The sequence below is a fragment of the Metopolophium dirhodum genome, chromosome 7 (genome assembly GCF_019925205.1).
Source record: "Metopolophium dirhodum isolate CAU chromosome 7, ASM1992520v1, whole genome shotgun sequence".
Lineage (NCBI taxonomy): Eukaryota > Metazoa > Arthropoda > Insecta > Hemiptera > Aphididae > Metopolophium > Metopolophium dirhodum.
Window position 1 is genome coordinate 1,197,369 of NC_083566.1, and position 16,116 is coordinate 1,213,484.

General features: G+C 31.4%; 2 protein-coding genes across 3 annotated transcripts in view; one reads left to right on the plus strand and one right to left on the minus strand.

Moving 5' to 3' along the window:
• The window catches only part of LOC132949474 (A disintegrin and metalloproteinase with thrombospondin motifs like), a 57,859-nt gene that overhangs the window by 22,034 nt on the left and 19,709 nt on the right, over window positions 1–16,116 (plus strand). For both annotated transcript variants that reach the window (XM_061020386.1, XM_061020385.1), the window contains exons 3-5: window positions 2,283–2,346; window positions 8,447–8,655; window positions 15,718–15,804. In XM_061020386.1, the coding sequence (XP_060876369.1) occupies window positions 2,283–2,346; window positions 8,447–8,655; window positions 15,718–15,804 (360 nt within the window). The remainder of the gene's footprint in view (window positions 1–2,282; window positions 2,347–8,446; window positions 8,656–15,717; window positions 15,805–16,116) is intronic.
• LOC132948868 (zinc finger MYM-type protein 1-like) lies at window positions 3,271–7,572 on the minus strand. The gene is made up of 5 exons (XM_061019545.1): window positions 6,758–7,572; window positions 6,460–6,564; window positions 6,029–6,133; window positions 5,899–5,973; window positions 3,271–5,703 (listed from the first exon to the last, which is right to left on the minus strand). Exons 1-5 carry the CDS (start codon window positions 6,876–6,878, stop codon window positions 3,458–3,460), a joined length of 2,652 nt encoding a protein of 883 aa, XP_060875528.1. The 5' UTR covers window positions 6,879–7,572; the 3' UTR covers window positions 3,271–3,457.

The window sequence follows — 16,116 nt, forward strand, 5'->3', positions numbered from 1 at the left end:
TAAAAAAAAATAACAATAATTTACAATCGACGTATTATATTATTCCACAATGCGGCTATGTTACTATTGCGTACACGCATGAATGCATGATATTGTATGTTGGATACCGTCAACCGGTGTTTGTCCGTACTTAATCGTTATAACTTCTTCGATCGCAAGACAATAAGGACACTGTTTAATAACAATATACGGATTTCCATAAAATTGTTCGGCATTATCGACATATTATAATATTTAATTTTTTTTTCTTAAATTCATGGCGCCAAACTTTCACCGAACGGTTAATGATCCGAATCGTTGTCTTATATATATAGTCATATAGATCCCGACCACGTGGGTGAGTTTGCGCTTTCTGCGGTGTCGTCGGCGCAATATACGCGACTGAACACAATAAAAGGCACACGTTAATAAGAGACGTTTCTCAAGGTAGGCGAAAATCCTTGCGGTCGCGATACGAGTCGGGGTCCTTAGTGTTATCAGCTCTTCTGCAGCGGGCTGCACATAATATTATAATGAATTAATTACATTATTATTTTGTCAGTTTTCTTAAGGTCCTTGAGCTCCGTATATAATATTATGTAGAACCTACATCCTAAAACAGTTAAAAACACACGCCCGCGCTAGCACAGTCTTATTATTATAGACATGGACACGGGACGTCATCACCCGCAGCCGCAGCTCTACGTGGTTCTCGACCTTCTATACGGGACGAGGTCGGTCTCTGCGTTTTCGGCCGTAATCCGTCACTCTACTGCAGCCGAACGAAATAATGCTTTTCTCATTGTCCTGGTTTTTTGTGTTATCATGATAACAAATAATAATAATATTATTATTCCGTGTAGTTTGTCGACCGCGTATAATGCGACGGCGGCAACCGATATCCACCCCAAACAATGGGCTGCCGTTGGGGCTAACGAACCTATATATCGTTATATAGGTACCTATATACATATATAGGTACGCACTGACGATGACGCATTGTATATAAGTGTGTATTATGCATGTCGTCGTGTCTCGTGTACTCTACCTATAGAAGATGTAATATATATTTTAATGACGTATTATTATTGTACGCGTGGTCCGAATGTCTGATGTCCGATTGTCCGAACGGCGGCCGGCGGGTTTGGTTGAAAGACTCATCGTGATGGTATACCATTGCATACCTATATGCGCCGCATTACACAGTCGGAAAACTCGATCATATAATATATATTATGATATCCGGTTGCGTTTCTTATTCAATACCTATACGCTATTTGTAGATGACTAAATCTTAAGACATTTCTCGACTTAATGTCCGTTTTTCAATTTTAATATGCAGAACCAAAATCAAGTTTATCAATTTCCATGTGGTCGTGAACTCGTGGGCCGTCACAGAGTTACCTAGTCCATCTTTTTCGCAAGACATCGGCATATCGAAATATCTTATTGTACTACTTATGTAGTACTTATGCCAGGCGATTCAGAGGGGGGGGGGGGGGTTGGAGGCTATGGGTGCAGCTCGGTCACCCTCTGTCGTCTAGGCTACCAATAAAATACATTTGTTATTATAATAGTCAAAAATGAAAAAATATAACCAATTTTTTTTGAGCCCCTTCTGTTAAAATTGTTTAGATCCGTGCCTGCATAACTTGTACTTTATATAGAGTTACCATTTTCTAAAGTCGTGGCCGAGAACTTATTTCTACAAGAAATAAAGAAACTCGTTTGCAGTGAGCATATTCATTCGCAAAAATAGAGATTTTTACATTTCTTTTTCTTTTGAATTTAATGTATTAAATTACTGTATGTAATGATATATTATACCTCTGCCCATAGCGTTACGCAATCGTGGCTTCACATCGCTCGACTGGATGCGTTTTAACGCAACACGTACAAATTTGTGACAACCGTCTGTAGCTTGGAAATTTATTGTAGGTCCCTATAATAGGGCACCCATTATAGGGTGCTCATATGGTGTCGTGTCGAGTCGATCGTGGACGAGGGAAACCTGTAGCAGACACCTGGTTGCAGAAATAAGTATACTTATATAATACCTACCCATTGAACGTGCACAGGTCTATAGCGGATTCCGATATTTGAATTATCTTTCGATCGATACTCCGGATCTTTAATCTACGCATTTATACCTCAGCCTTATTGTGTGTACTTACAAATCGCGAGTCGGTATGTTACCATCATACGTGATTCCGATCGGATACGAATGGATGATTAAAATACGATATCAATATTATTTGTAGGTAATTATACTCAAATAATAATCATTTTGTTTTTGATTTCAGTTACACGAGCACATGGACGTGGATGGCCTGAGGACCTTATTTCACGTGGAGCACCATTCAGAAGGTATAATAGACTATCTCGTATATTAAAATATTATATATAAGTACACTTTATTTAATTTGATGCGTGTCATATATAACCAACCTTATATATATATATAAATATATAATATAGTATTAATATAGCCGATACGACATTACATCAGCATTATATATACATTATATTATATTAGTATATTACAGTACCTACCTATATTTTAGTAGGTAAATACACTATTCCAATGGTTTTGTACGCGTTGAGTGTTAATCGTCGAATGTTTCCGGAAAGCATTGTAACAGTAACAGCTGCTAAAGTTTTGCTGTTCGTAAATATTGTGAATTTAAAATACGCGTCTCTGGTTTACACTAGTCGGAATACTAACGCAATATTACGGTATATTGAGGAACCGAGCTGATACCGGGTATATAAATCGTTAGTACTACTATTCAGAAGCACAATTAATATTAAAAAGATTTTTTTCGAACGGGGACATATTTTCATTTAACAGCGCAACGACCAACGCCCACATAGACATTTTTATTTTATTCTAATTACTACGAGATGTGGGCAAACTGGCAAAAGGCGGGAATCGATCATCCCACTTCATATAAGTTGCAGCGCAGTTATAAAGTACCAACTATATAACTCGTTATTGTAATTCGTTCTATTTCACATACGATCAAAGTCGACCAATGTCCCTATACATCGTATGTTTTCTATCCCCAAAGATTATTTCGTGATTTGCATTATACAAGTACTGCAAATTATAGCTATTCTCATTTCCGTGACGCATAGAGTAATAATTAATAAAAGATACACACAATATTCGTCCAGTGAAATACATTATTGCTAACCAAGGTGGATCTAACCTCACCTGCAGCCAGTGCCGCAACTTAGTAATTTAGGGCCCCAGGGCAAAATTAAATTTCGGGCCCTACAACTATAGAGGGTACATAATAATATAAAATGCTGCTAGAAATTTTTTTTTTTGATAAAATTAAAAGGTATGATAAATGATTATTATTTTGTAAAACTATTGTATTCTATGTTTCTGTGGAAATGATATCTGTATTTATATATTTTATGTTATATATTTAAATAATTTTAATAAACTTAACAATATATTAATTCATACTTAATCAAATTTCATTTTTCTTGCTTTCATATTTGAAAAATTTGTTAATATTTTGTCCATATCAATTTCTTTTGTACGACGCTGTTCGATATTTAAAACTGAAATATTGGACAGTCGTTCTTGTCCAGTTGAATTCCTTAAATAGCTTTTTATTATTTTAAGTTTTGAAAAAGACCTTTCTGCTGTTGCAACCGTTACTGGCAATGTCAAATAAATTATACATGCTCCTAATACATCAGAGTAACTTGTAGCAAAGTCGTTTTCGAGAATAAATGAGGCCAGTGCTTGGATACTATTCAAATTTTTATTTTTTATAATTTCTTTGATTGATAGCAGTTGACTTGTTAAATCAGAACTTATATCTGATTGATACATTTGAATAAAGTCATATGATCCTTTAATAGTAATTTCATCTGGTCCTAAAAGTGTTTGAGGTTTCAAAAAATTGAAAATACTACAAACGTTATGTAAACCTTTAAATCGATCTTTAAGTTGACATATTATTGTGTCAACAACTGGTAAAAATACTTTTATTTTAAAATTATCTTGTGTGATATTCATTCGTCTGTCACCATCTACTTCATCAAAAAACAACCTTGCTTTTTTTTGGCGAACCACTTTGTCATCAGTTGGAATACCCCATTTAATTGCCAGGTTGCTTGCATTTTCAACTACACTACAATAGTCATTCCTTAGTTGCTGCATACAAGTATAGGCATCAGTCAATCTATCTAATGCTTTCTGGAGGTCAATGTCTTGCTTCTGCAAAAGTTTAGAGATACCATGCAAAGGACGCAATACTCGTTCCCACAAACATAACATAAGTAAAAATTCAAAAGATTCTATTTTTTTTTTAATTGAAATTGCCATATGTTTTTCATCTACTTTACTACTTGATAAACTCATATATGTTAATGATTTTATAACTTCTATATACCTTTGTTTTAATGCTGATACTGATGAATGCCTAGCCTCCCAGCGAGTAGGACAAACTTTTTTTAATACTTTAAGTCTAATTGTTTTGGCAGTGTCATCACCAAATGCAAGTGATGCCCATCTAGGACAACTAGAACTAAAAAAATTGAATATAGTTTGTAATGTTGTAAAAAAGTTAGTTGCAACTTGCGTCGATTTGGCTGCATCACAAATCACCAAGTTAAGGTTATGTGCGCAGCAATGTACATAATGTGCATTCGACACGGTAGAAGATATTCTTTGTTGCACTCCTGAATAAGCTCCACTCATTACTGCTGCACCATCATAACCCTGGCCACGACAATTTTGGATGTCTAAATTGTACTTTTTCAACACATCATAAATAAGATTTTCATAATCCTTTGAGCCATGGTTCTCTAATTCAAAAAACCCAAAAAAAGATTCTTTTACTTCAAATGATTTTGTTTCATAGTTTAAAACAACATAACGCAGTATAACACTCAATTGATCAATTTTTGTTATATCTTGTGTCGAATCTACTATTATTGAATAATATTTAGATCTTTTTACTTCGTTTGCTAATATATTTAATACTTCTGAGGATAATAAATGAATTAATTCATTTTGAATTTTCCAACTCAGGTATTTTATTTTATTATTTTCATTATTCAATAGATTATTTAAAACAGGATCAAAATCTGCCATTAGCCTTACAGTCCTGATAAAGTTTCCTTCTGTATTATTTATTTTAGTTTTACTGTTTTCGTTTCCTCGGAGAGCAGTATTCCCCGCAGTTAAAAATAAAATAATTTTGACTAATCTAATTAAAACATTTCTCCAAAAACTAGCTTCTTTAATAATTTTATCTTCCATATGTTTGTCTATAGTTTCGTTTTTTAACCAGCGTACTCGGACTTCAGTGGCTTGAATATGTTGTTGAGAAATTTCATGTGCTCCAATTTTTTCTCCAATATGGTGCCAATCATTAATTCCTAATATCCAATTTATTTTAAAATTTCTATTTTGCCTATCAGCGAAAAGCCAACATACTTCACAGTATGCACAATCTAAAATGACTGAATAGCATAACCATATTCTGGGTATACATAGTCCTGTATTTGTAGTTTTGTGATAAAACTGTGCTGAAAAACGTCTAAGGATGCCTTTTCCATCAGGGCTATAGGGAAATTCTATGTTGGTTGGTTTACATGGTCCATGCAATAAAATACTTCTCTTCAAATCAGATTTTACAGTATCAAACTCTTTAAAATGTCCACGGTCAGTTGGATAATCATTTGTTAAATCTAAACCTATAAATAAAACAAAATTTACTATACATATTATAAGATAGGTAATGAATATCAAAACTGTTTAACAGCTATATGAATATCTTTTTACATTTAATATCAATTGAAATAGATGTAATTATTATGATTATTAATTTATTTAGTTTAGTTTAAGTTTTAAGAAAACTATAGGTATTTTGAGAAATATATTTTACCTACCTGGTTTATCAAATATGCCTGACTCAGTAACATCACAAGTGTCAGACGATTCTACTTCATTATTTTCATTTTCACCTAGTTTACATTTTTACATTTTAATAATTTTGAAAAGTTTAATTTAGGTTCCTACCTGGTTTATCAAATATGTCTGGCTCAGTATCATCACAAGTCACAGACGATTCCAAATCAGTATTTTCATTTATTTTACTAATTAAGTTGGTGGAAAAGTTATCGACTAAAAGCAAAAAAATCACTTTATAAAATACAATAAACTAAAATGTTCATAACAATTTATAATGATAATATTATGAAGAAGTGAACAACTATAGTTTAGGCACCTACATAGGTATATCAATATAATAAATTAAACAACAAATGGAAATTGCAAATTATAAACAAAAAAAGTATGCTAAAACTATACTTAAATCACTAAGTAATAAATATCAACATAATTATAAATTATTCTACCTATTGAATATGATGTGTTTATCCTCATAGTTTTTTGTATAGTTTACATTTTTAAATTTTAATAATTTTGAAAAGTTTAATTTAGGTTCCTACCTTGATTATCAAATATGTCTGGCTCAGTATCATCACAAGTCCCAGACGATTCCACATCAGTATTTTTATTTGTTTTAATAATTACATTTTTGGCACACTTGTCAACTAAAATATTTAAAAAAATATCACATATTCACATCATATTATTTACAGTTGTATGCAGAATGTAATGTTATTACTAGGTAAATGTGTAAATAGTAAACTAAGTTTTTAGTAAACGACCTTCGTCTTAAGAAAATCTTAACTTCAGGAATTTTAACAACCACCCAGTATTTAATAATATATATTTACCACTTACCAGCATTATCCAAATTGTTTTTTACTACAAACATATTTAATGAACCTCTCAACTTCTTTATTTCTTCATCTTTTTTTATTCTCATTTTCCTTTTTGCTGAACCACTGAGATATTTTGACATTGTAAATATGATTAAAATAACTTATAAGTCAAGTATTAAAGTATTAACAGCAATGATTAATAAAAGTATTTTTTTATTAGCAATGCAAACTATTCAATGAAAAGTGAAAATTAAAAGTACCTAGTAGTAACTTGGTGATTATAAATTTGAAATAATTTAAAACACATAGAGGCATAAGCCATAAAGGTTAGTTCGGAAGATAATTGGTGAATTATTATTTTGTATGTAGGTACCTAAATGTAAACAAAAGAGATATTTTTATTCTATTTTTATTTTGCACTTTAGTGGTGCTTACTTTGGTCACAGAATAATGCTTTGGTTTATAAGACAAACTGAGTATTCAGTGTAGCCAACGCCAAGATGATCGGTGATTTTTTCATCATTAATCTTTTATCACAGAATAAATCTGTGAAATTGATTTGCCGCCAAAGACCTTATACTTATACCACAGACTTTTCATAGTTTGTGCCTAAAATCTAAATTATTATTTAAGCATAAGGTCTATGTTTACCGCATTATTACTTATCGATTATGAACTCCTTAATATTTAATATTTAAAATATTTCAATTCAAAATACATTTTTACAAAATCAAAAACCCGGAAAAATAATAATAGGATCCACCCATTATGGGCCCCCTTTGAAAAATTAATTTGGGCCCTCTGGCAGGGCTTTGCCCTGCTTGCCCTGGTGGTAGTTGCGGCACTGCCTGCAGCAAACCTATAACCTAACCATCGGTGACAATAAGGGACGGTATATTATATAGGTAGGCACTACATGGAGCAATGTATCTGCACAAGTGATATTATTATATTGCGTGAGATTTCCTCCTCTTCTTCGCGTTACATATACTCACTGATACAGCAGGAGTGTCTATTACACGAATGTGTTGTGGGTGTTTGCGTAGGTGCCAAAACTATATTTTAAATGCTGCCTGCTCTGTTAACAGTGACACCGGTATATATAGTGTATAATAATATGAGCTATAATAATATAGTGTTACACATATACCTATATAGTACCAAACATTATACCATTTTACTTATTTAATTGTTTTCCACAATGTTATTTACGCGTTTAACGTTTAAAATTTAAATACCAAAAATAAAAAATTAAATCGATCGGTATCAAAGTACTAATACGTATTTAATTATTTATTGTTATTTATAACTTTGCAATTGACCATCATACAATCTATAGGTATATTATCATTAAATCATTTAATAGGGATGTAAGAGAGGCAATTTTCACCATCTTAATAACACAGTAGGCCATAATATTATATTAAAATAATAAACGACGAACAATCGGAAAAAAGCATTTAATTTATATTTATTTATTACAAACACAGATTATTATGCCTATAGTGTCTAATAATTACATTATTACGACAAAAATTTAAAATATAATAATAGTTAAATACCTCCTATCATAAATCTTATCACCGGACTAAATCATGAACAATTATTGCCAAACGTATAGTCAATACGTTATAGTGTCTAAATTGTATATGCCTAATAAGAATAATATAGATTTGCAAGGTGTTAATAGCCAGTGTTTTGTTCACAGTACCCGTTTACGAAGTCATCAGTCTGCACTCGATTGCCAAACGGAATGCGGACGGTGCGCACAAGGTTCGACTGAAGGCGTTCGGAGAACACCACGACTTGCAGCTGGAGCCGTCCGATCGTCTTTTTACGGGCGACAAATTGCGTGCCTGGACGGCACATCACAACGCCACCACGGACACGGTGCACTACACCGAACTACCGAACGACGTAAGTCCACATCGATATTTTAAAAAATATTATAATATCAATTAATTTTTTCATTTTACTGCTCTGCCAACATAATAATATATTGGTACGTCAAGTACCTGTTGGTTATTTAGCTGCAGTAGACACTTGCAGTGAGTAGATTACGGAATTATATATAAGTACCTCGATAAATGGCCAAAAACTGAATAAAACTTTCATGCATTTCACCTAATACTATTCTATAAAATGAAGTACTAGAAACAAATAAAATATCGCGATGATGCGATATAATATGACAATTAGTTTTGTTTAACTCTTAAAATTCCGGCGACATCGATCGTGTATTAAATATAAAGTAGTGACTGTAGTGTCTTGGTATTTGGTAGAGAATAAAATGTAGTCGGTGGTTGGTATATTATCACGGATAAATGATAATAATAATACCATGGACTGCTGCTCACTATAAAAAAAAATATCCAGAAGTATTATAATTATATTCAACTACCATGTACACGGAAAGTAACACGATGGGCATCCTGTATAGTGTATAATATACGAGTTATGTGTTAGATTTTGGCGAAGCCGTTCTTTTCCTCCCTTTTTAATCGACGATTCGTATTCCGAAAATGCATCATGACGCATTTTAATATTTTATTGTATTTACTATTTACGATTTGACGTCAAAAAACGTAATACCTACCTCCTATACGCAAAAGGTATTATCTACGTCGTTTTCGTCGTAATTTTACGGGTTATACCGGTTGTACAGTTGTACGCCTTATGATTAGATACTTTTATACTAAAAAATCATTTTTAAAACGAAAACCTAATTTCAGCATACTTTAATTCCTCTATTTTAACCACGACATTATAATAATAAATAATATAGGTACCTAACGATTTTGAACGTTAAAAAATGGTAAGCGTGTTTATAGTAGATTAACTCCGACGTCTCTGCAGATATCCTAATTTTACTGAACTCGTTAAATTTTTATACAAATTGATGGTCTTCGACGATTGTCCTATACATATACATTATATAATTAATAATAATTACATATTTTTATTTTTTTGTATTGGATTAAGGCTTTAACGACTGAGTTCATTAGCCTGTATGGTTGGTAGGGTTGGAACGGTTGGTACAGTTGATTAGGAACACGTGTATATGTGGAAATAGGTTTTTGCGCACTACGAACCCGGGTGGTCACCCATCCGGGAATTAGTGGCGGCGGCCGTTACTTATTCTCAGTCACGTTGCGTAACTGATCGCAGCCAACGCGCCAAGCCAAGCCACAATTACATAATATTTTGATGAACAAACTTGGTTATTCGGTTCTAGAAATGGTGCAGGTATATAATGTGCATGATGCATAATGCTATACACAATGTCATGGAAAATTCAAAGCAATTTTCGTGTTAATCTACATGTTTTGATAGATTTTAAATGAACACATTTGCATACAAATCTTCTGAATCCTGATGGATATTTTACGTTTATTACCGATATTATTTATTGACTATTATATTATTATTAATATGTATAGTATAGACAGCACAGCATCATAATAAAGTCAATAATAAGTGTTATAATTTAAGTCTTTTTTAAAAACTAAATAATAAAATAAACGTAAATATTATATTTTTCTATTTCTAATATTTCTAAAATAATAATAATTGATTAACATCAGCTGTGTTTACATTCGTGTATAGAAAATCTTACAGAATAAAGCATAATTTATTTAACACAATTCTAACATAATATATATTATCTATAGTCCCAGTACCTATATATTATGTAATATTAATAACATTAATATGCTGTACCCAAAATTTAAATCCTTTTTTTGTGTCCAGCATATTCAGGGGAAAAATATTAGGTTATATCCCGAGGGTTAGGACTTAGGTAAGGCAATATAAAGCCATTTGGTAACTGAATAACCCCCCCCCTACCAACATTAACTCATGTATTCGCTCGTGAAAACACAATAGATACGACATAACTAATAATGAGAAGAATATAATACTGTTATAATATTATTGTTATTTGATTAATTAATGTTTTATATTTCATTTTAAAATTCAAAGTCAACAAACTCGTGGTTACTTTTTTACCCAACGGCTCTTATCTGTGAATGTATATACTCGATGAAAGTTCACTCTATGAAAGGTTGTGAACAACTGGTCGTTGATTTAAAAGTTAAGTCTAATGCAAAGTCATCATCAACTACCTATCGATGTATCAACTATATTCCATTCAAAAATATTTACCTGATAATCAACAACATTGTCAAGAAAATGACAACTTCGGGCCTCCCAATTTTTCCTGTTGCTTCTGCTATTAAAGTTTAGCGCACGCCGATGATGTAGATTATAGCCTGTAGGTACTTATATCTTTATAATACGTCAAATTATCTTGTATTATATATGTACAAATTATTATTTGGCTTATGATAATATACTAATATTATGTGTATCATTTATAATGTCCGCACACGTCCTAACAAGTACCTAGTAATATTGTAAACATTGACATTTATTTAATGAAATATATTTAATCCGCTTTCGATTTTAATTTTTTTTTTTTTTTATTATTTCCTATTCGCCGCACTAATATAATATGTGTTAGAACATTTTCTTCGAAGTTCAAACCGGTTTCCAACTTTTTGCCCGTAAACGATAACGCTTATCGTCGGGTTTCCTGTTTTTACCCTAACTAAAACCAAGCGTGGGTGACGGTTGTCTATACTTGTATGTGTACGTCCATGTTGGTATTATATTATATACAATTCGTGTTTGTTTATGTGTGGTGTTATCTGTGTATTGTGATGTCACTCGTCGAGGTTACTATTCAATAATAATAATAATGGAAACGTTAGATAATGAATTAAGACACACACATGGCAAGATACTAAATGAATAAAACATTGACAATGCCTATACTCGTTGCGGCCGTTCATCATTCTACGCAAAATAAAATTACAGAGGTGATTATTTTATAGCACTGAACTATTATTATACTTAAAAGCATTGTCCTGATCAACTTTTGTGTTTTTATGCATTTTTTTTTTTTAGAATGATGAATAAAAGTAATATAACTACTACTTATTTATAATATTATAATAATTTAACATTAAAATATAAATTATTTTATATTTTTATAAATGTTGATGTACAAAATGTTGATATAAAAATAGGTATATTATAATTTATAATAATTATGCTTTAAAATATGAAGTAAGTACTTAAAGTTGTGTAAAAACATTTCATCAAAAACTCAAAAGTTGACTGTGGAGTGGGATAATGATAACATTTTGAAGAATACAAACATTTATTTTTGGTGGGGTAGGTTTATGTAGATGTATAAAATATATTTTTAATTTTATAAAAACGCTACGCAATCCTCGTGTTTATTCCGGTGGTGAAAGTGAAGGTACACATTTTCTTATGTACAGTAAGGCATTTTAACGACAAGTTTAAATGACAAAAAAAAAACCATAATGTTACGATTTTAATAAATTAATTATACTCTCCCGGGACGTAACGATATTGGCTACGTTTCAAATATTCAAGTCTCACATTATAACGATGACAAGTATTACCTGCATATAAGTGTGCTCGTCAATTAGCTAGTTTTTGCATCGGTTATTGGATATATTTTTCTTTCGCCAGCTGTAGACCAGCTTGACGAGTATTATGAAACGATACAAATGATTCGTCGCTACTACTAAGTGGAATATATTATACTATAGTATGTCTTACATTCGACTCTCGATAATTTAGACCTTCGATAGTACAAAACTTTCGGTAATTCGAAATAATAATTGCTCGTTTAGTCGTTCCCTTAAAAGTCTTGCAGTAATTTGAATAAAAACAATGCATTTAAGTAAACACTCGGATTGATTTTGGGAATTTTCAGTTTTTATTTTAACGGAATCTGCAGGGAGATTTTTCCATGTAAATTAAATTTTAAAAAAAGTTAATAATTTTCGTAGTTTTTTCTTTACTTACTTAAAATTTAGGTAGTTTACTAGTTTAATAACATTTGTAACTGAGCATTGGTAGTAAATATCCGGTATCAATATTTGATTTTGAATCAGTTGTCAATTGTTATCAAAATCCTTTTGTACAAATAACATAAATCTACATTTCGTATCCCATAAGACATGAATATTAATTAAAATAATTCTTAGTACATAGGTAATAGGTATAATATAGTGAAAACTGTAAAACCTAAGATTTTATGAATTCGACCTTATTTTCTACGTCCAGTTGTCTGCTACGCAAACGATTTCCGCATTAGTAGGTAGGTACCTATATAAGACTGTTTAAACGCGTACATTTATAATATAGCTATAAATTATAATAATATGTATTATGTTTACGTTGTGTGACACGTCAGTAAGACTGTTTTTTAACATAAATATCTTTTTGGGCTGAACATTATACAAGTTTTTTGTTTCTGCCCGATTTTTCATAAGGTTTTCGTTGTCATGGTTACTTATTATTTTATTAACAAAAACAGATTTATGATTGATAGATTTTCCTCGTAGATGAAAAATAACGAGTAGCGTGCTATGGTTTTTTTTTTTAAATTAACTAATCCATGCACATTCATCCATATAATATTATGTTCGTTGTACAACAATTTATAAATATCTATTCTATATAATATATTCCTATATCTATAATAATTGATATGAATATTCAAATAAAAATTGTTATTGTGTATACTGTTCACGTATGGACGCATATTCTTGTACCTACCTATACGCTTGCACATTTCAGTATTTCACACACAAGCGCGTGCGCACTTAACGTAAGAATGAACACCCACACAAGCTAGAGTTTATCACTCGCGATAAGGTGTGGTATACAGTCTTTTTAACGGCCAATACGCATTTTAAATGTACACGATATATTATATGCACCTATATATTATATTATTATATACCTGCTCTACAAGTGATTTCTCCGCGAAATTTAATGATAAAATTATACCAAATAAAACTAACATGCTGATAATTCTGCGCTCACGTGCGTATATCATGATACATAATACTATAACATATTGCAATTTACTGTCGTTAATAATTTATTTATAATAATATAATACATAAATACGTATCCCGTACAAAGAGCTCGCATAGGTACATAGATAATAATATAATAGAAACGTACAAAATACGACGTGCAGGTACCTATCTATATATAACATTATTATGTAACTGCCCGGGGCCCAACACCGCTCGAGTTGTTTTCATTTATATTATATATTTATTAAATCATTATGATTGGTCAGAAAACTAATAACAGAGAATAAGAACCAACTTAAAACGACCAAACGTTGTAATGTTTACTTATATATACACGCGTTGCCTTATAATATTACATACAGTAAGTGGAACTTATTTAAGACACTCTCCAATAACAGGGACCAGAATAATAGCGTCTTAAGCGGGAAATCGCGTATTATGCGTACCTAGTATCGTATTATTATTACGTTGCCGAAATCAAGGGACTCGTAAAAATGAGCGCATTTTACAATATTAACAATGAGCAATGTGGAATAGAAGATTTGAATAATAAGACGCGAGTTTAAATTATATATATATTTTGAGATTCGACTAATAGGTATCTATAAAATTCATAAATAATCACATAATTCATAATATTATTAGTTACCAACCTCTGTAGACGATGCGGACTGCACGGATTCTGGCGCTCTATAAATATATTATACACATAGCAGGTATTATATGCATTATAATTTATAATTCCCGTTAAACGATGATCACATTTTATGCATTACGCAAATTAAATGTGTCCATTCACCGTAAAATGGATTGACGGCATAAGTGGCATAAATCGACGAAACTTGCATGGAGAAATAGTATTTCAAAAAAAACATTTCGCCACGGCCAATTATTATGTTGTTAATACGCGAGTGTACACTTATATTATTATAACACAATATAATATTGTATGTAGAACCGCCATAATGGTAGAACCAAAAATAGAACCATCGTAATGATTGTTTGACACTTCCTACGCGTTACAGCCTCAGCAATATCGCCAGAGCTTTATTTTTAAGAGACCTAGGATGATGTAGGTGATACACACCTTGCACCACTCCCTGACATGCCGATAATATCTATATAATGTATTTTCAAATAACAGAGATGAACAAATTAAATAATTCTTATTGATAAAACAAATTTTCTATTTTTCTCATCGCCTATTATTTATCTACATCTAAAACGATCTTTAAACAATTTTTAACATGCCTAATTGATAAAAAAAAAGTTATATAAAATTATATAAAAATAGATTCTGCAAATAGTAATTAGTATAATATATTGTTAGATATCTAATAGATATTGGTATTTTTAACCCCATTTTCTTGAGTCATAGATTTCAAAAGTGAAGCTTAACGAATTTTTCATATTTATTATATGAAAAATTCGTTAGTTACTTACATCAATAGAAATAATGTAGTGCTCATTGAATTAAAAACAAAATGTAATATTTTTTACTGAAATATCAATATATACCTACCTAATATTATTTTGATATTAGGTATATGCTTATAATGATTCATAATATTGGCAATATTTTCAAAATCCATTTGTTAATAAGGGTGGTTTTTATATGGTCCTCGTATGGTCGTGTTGAACTCATTATGGCGATAAATCGTATTTACGACATATATAGCCATGAGCTATATTATAGGTGGAGTTGACTTTGACCAACCGATTGTTTATCACGTTAATGCGGTATAATTATGGTGGTTATGAATCCTATATAGGTACCTATTATATATTTTACTTATTTGGATTTACGGCCTACCTATATTATATCTCTAACCATAACCTAACGGTATCGTTGTGAAGAGGAGAGAAGTGAATGAGAAAACAAATGCATTGCGTATCTGTCTACGATAATTTGATTCTTTTATGTTGTTACGTTATTGTACATTCTATATGTATTATATATATATATATAAATATACATTCCTTTATTGTATATAGGTACATATAGTATGTTTGTTGTTTTTTAACGAGTTTTTTCGTTTGTCTTTTACAGGAACACATCGGAGTGCCGTATCAAGACGTCGGTAAACGGGCGGCGGTCGTCTTACACAACGACCACGAGGACGGAACGATTCTTATGGTAAGTCAGTAGCGTCTCACCGCGTGACAAGGTCGAGTCAAAACACGATAATACAATAATATAACGAATTTATTATGATAGTAGGTAATATAATATATGCTATACATAATGAACCGACACGGATCGTCATAATCAATGTAAGCCCAAGGGCCACTATAATATCGCTACGTTGACAAACAAAATTGTCAATTCGTCTTCATTGAATGTATTATATATGATTAGGTTTAGGGAAAATAATGTATAAATAACGAGTGTCTAAATACCTAAGATAAATATATTATATTATGCGCAACGAGGCGACGAAATAAGGTC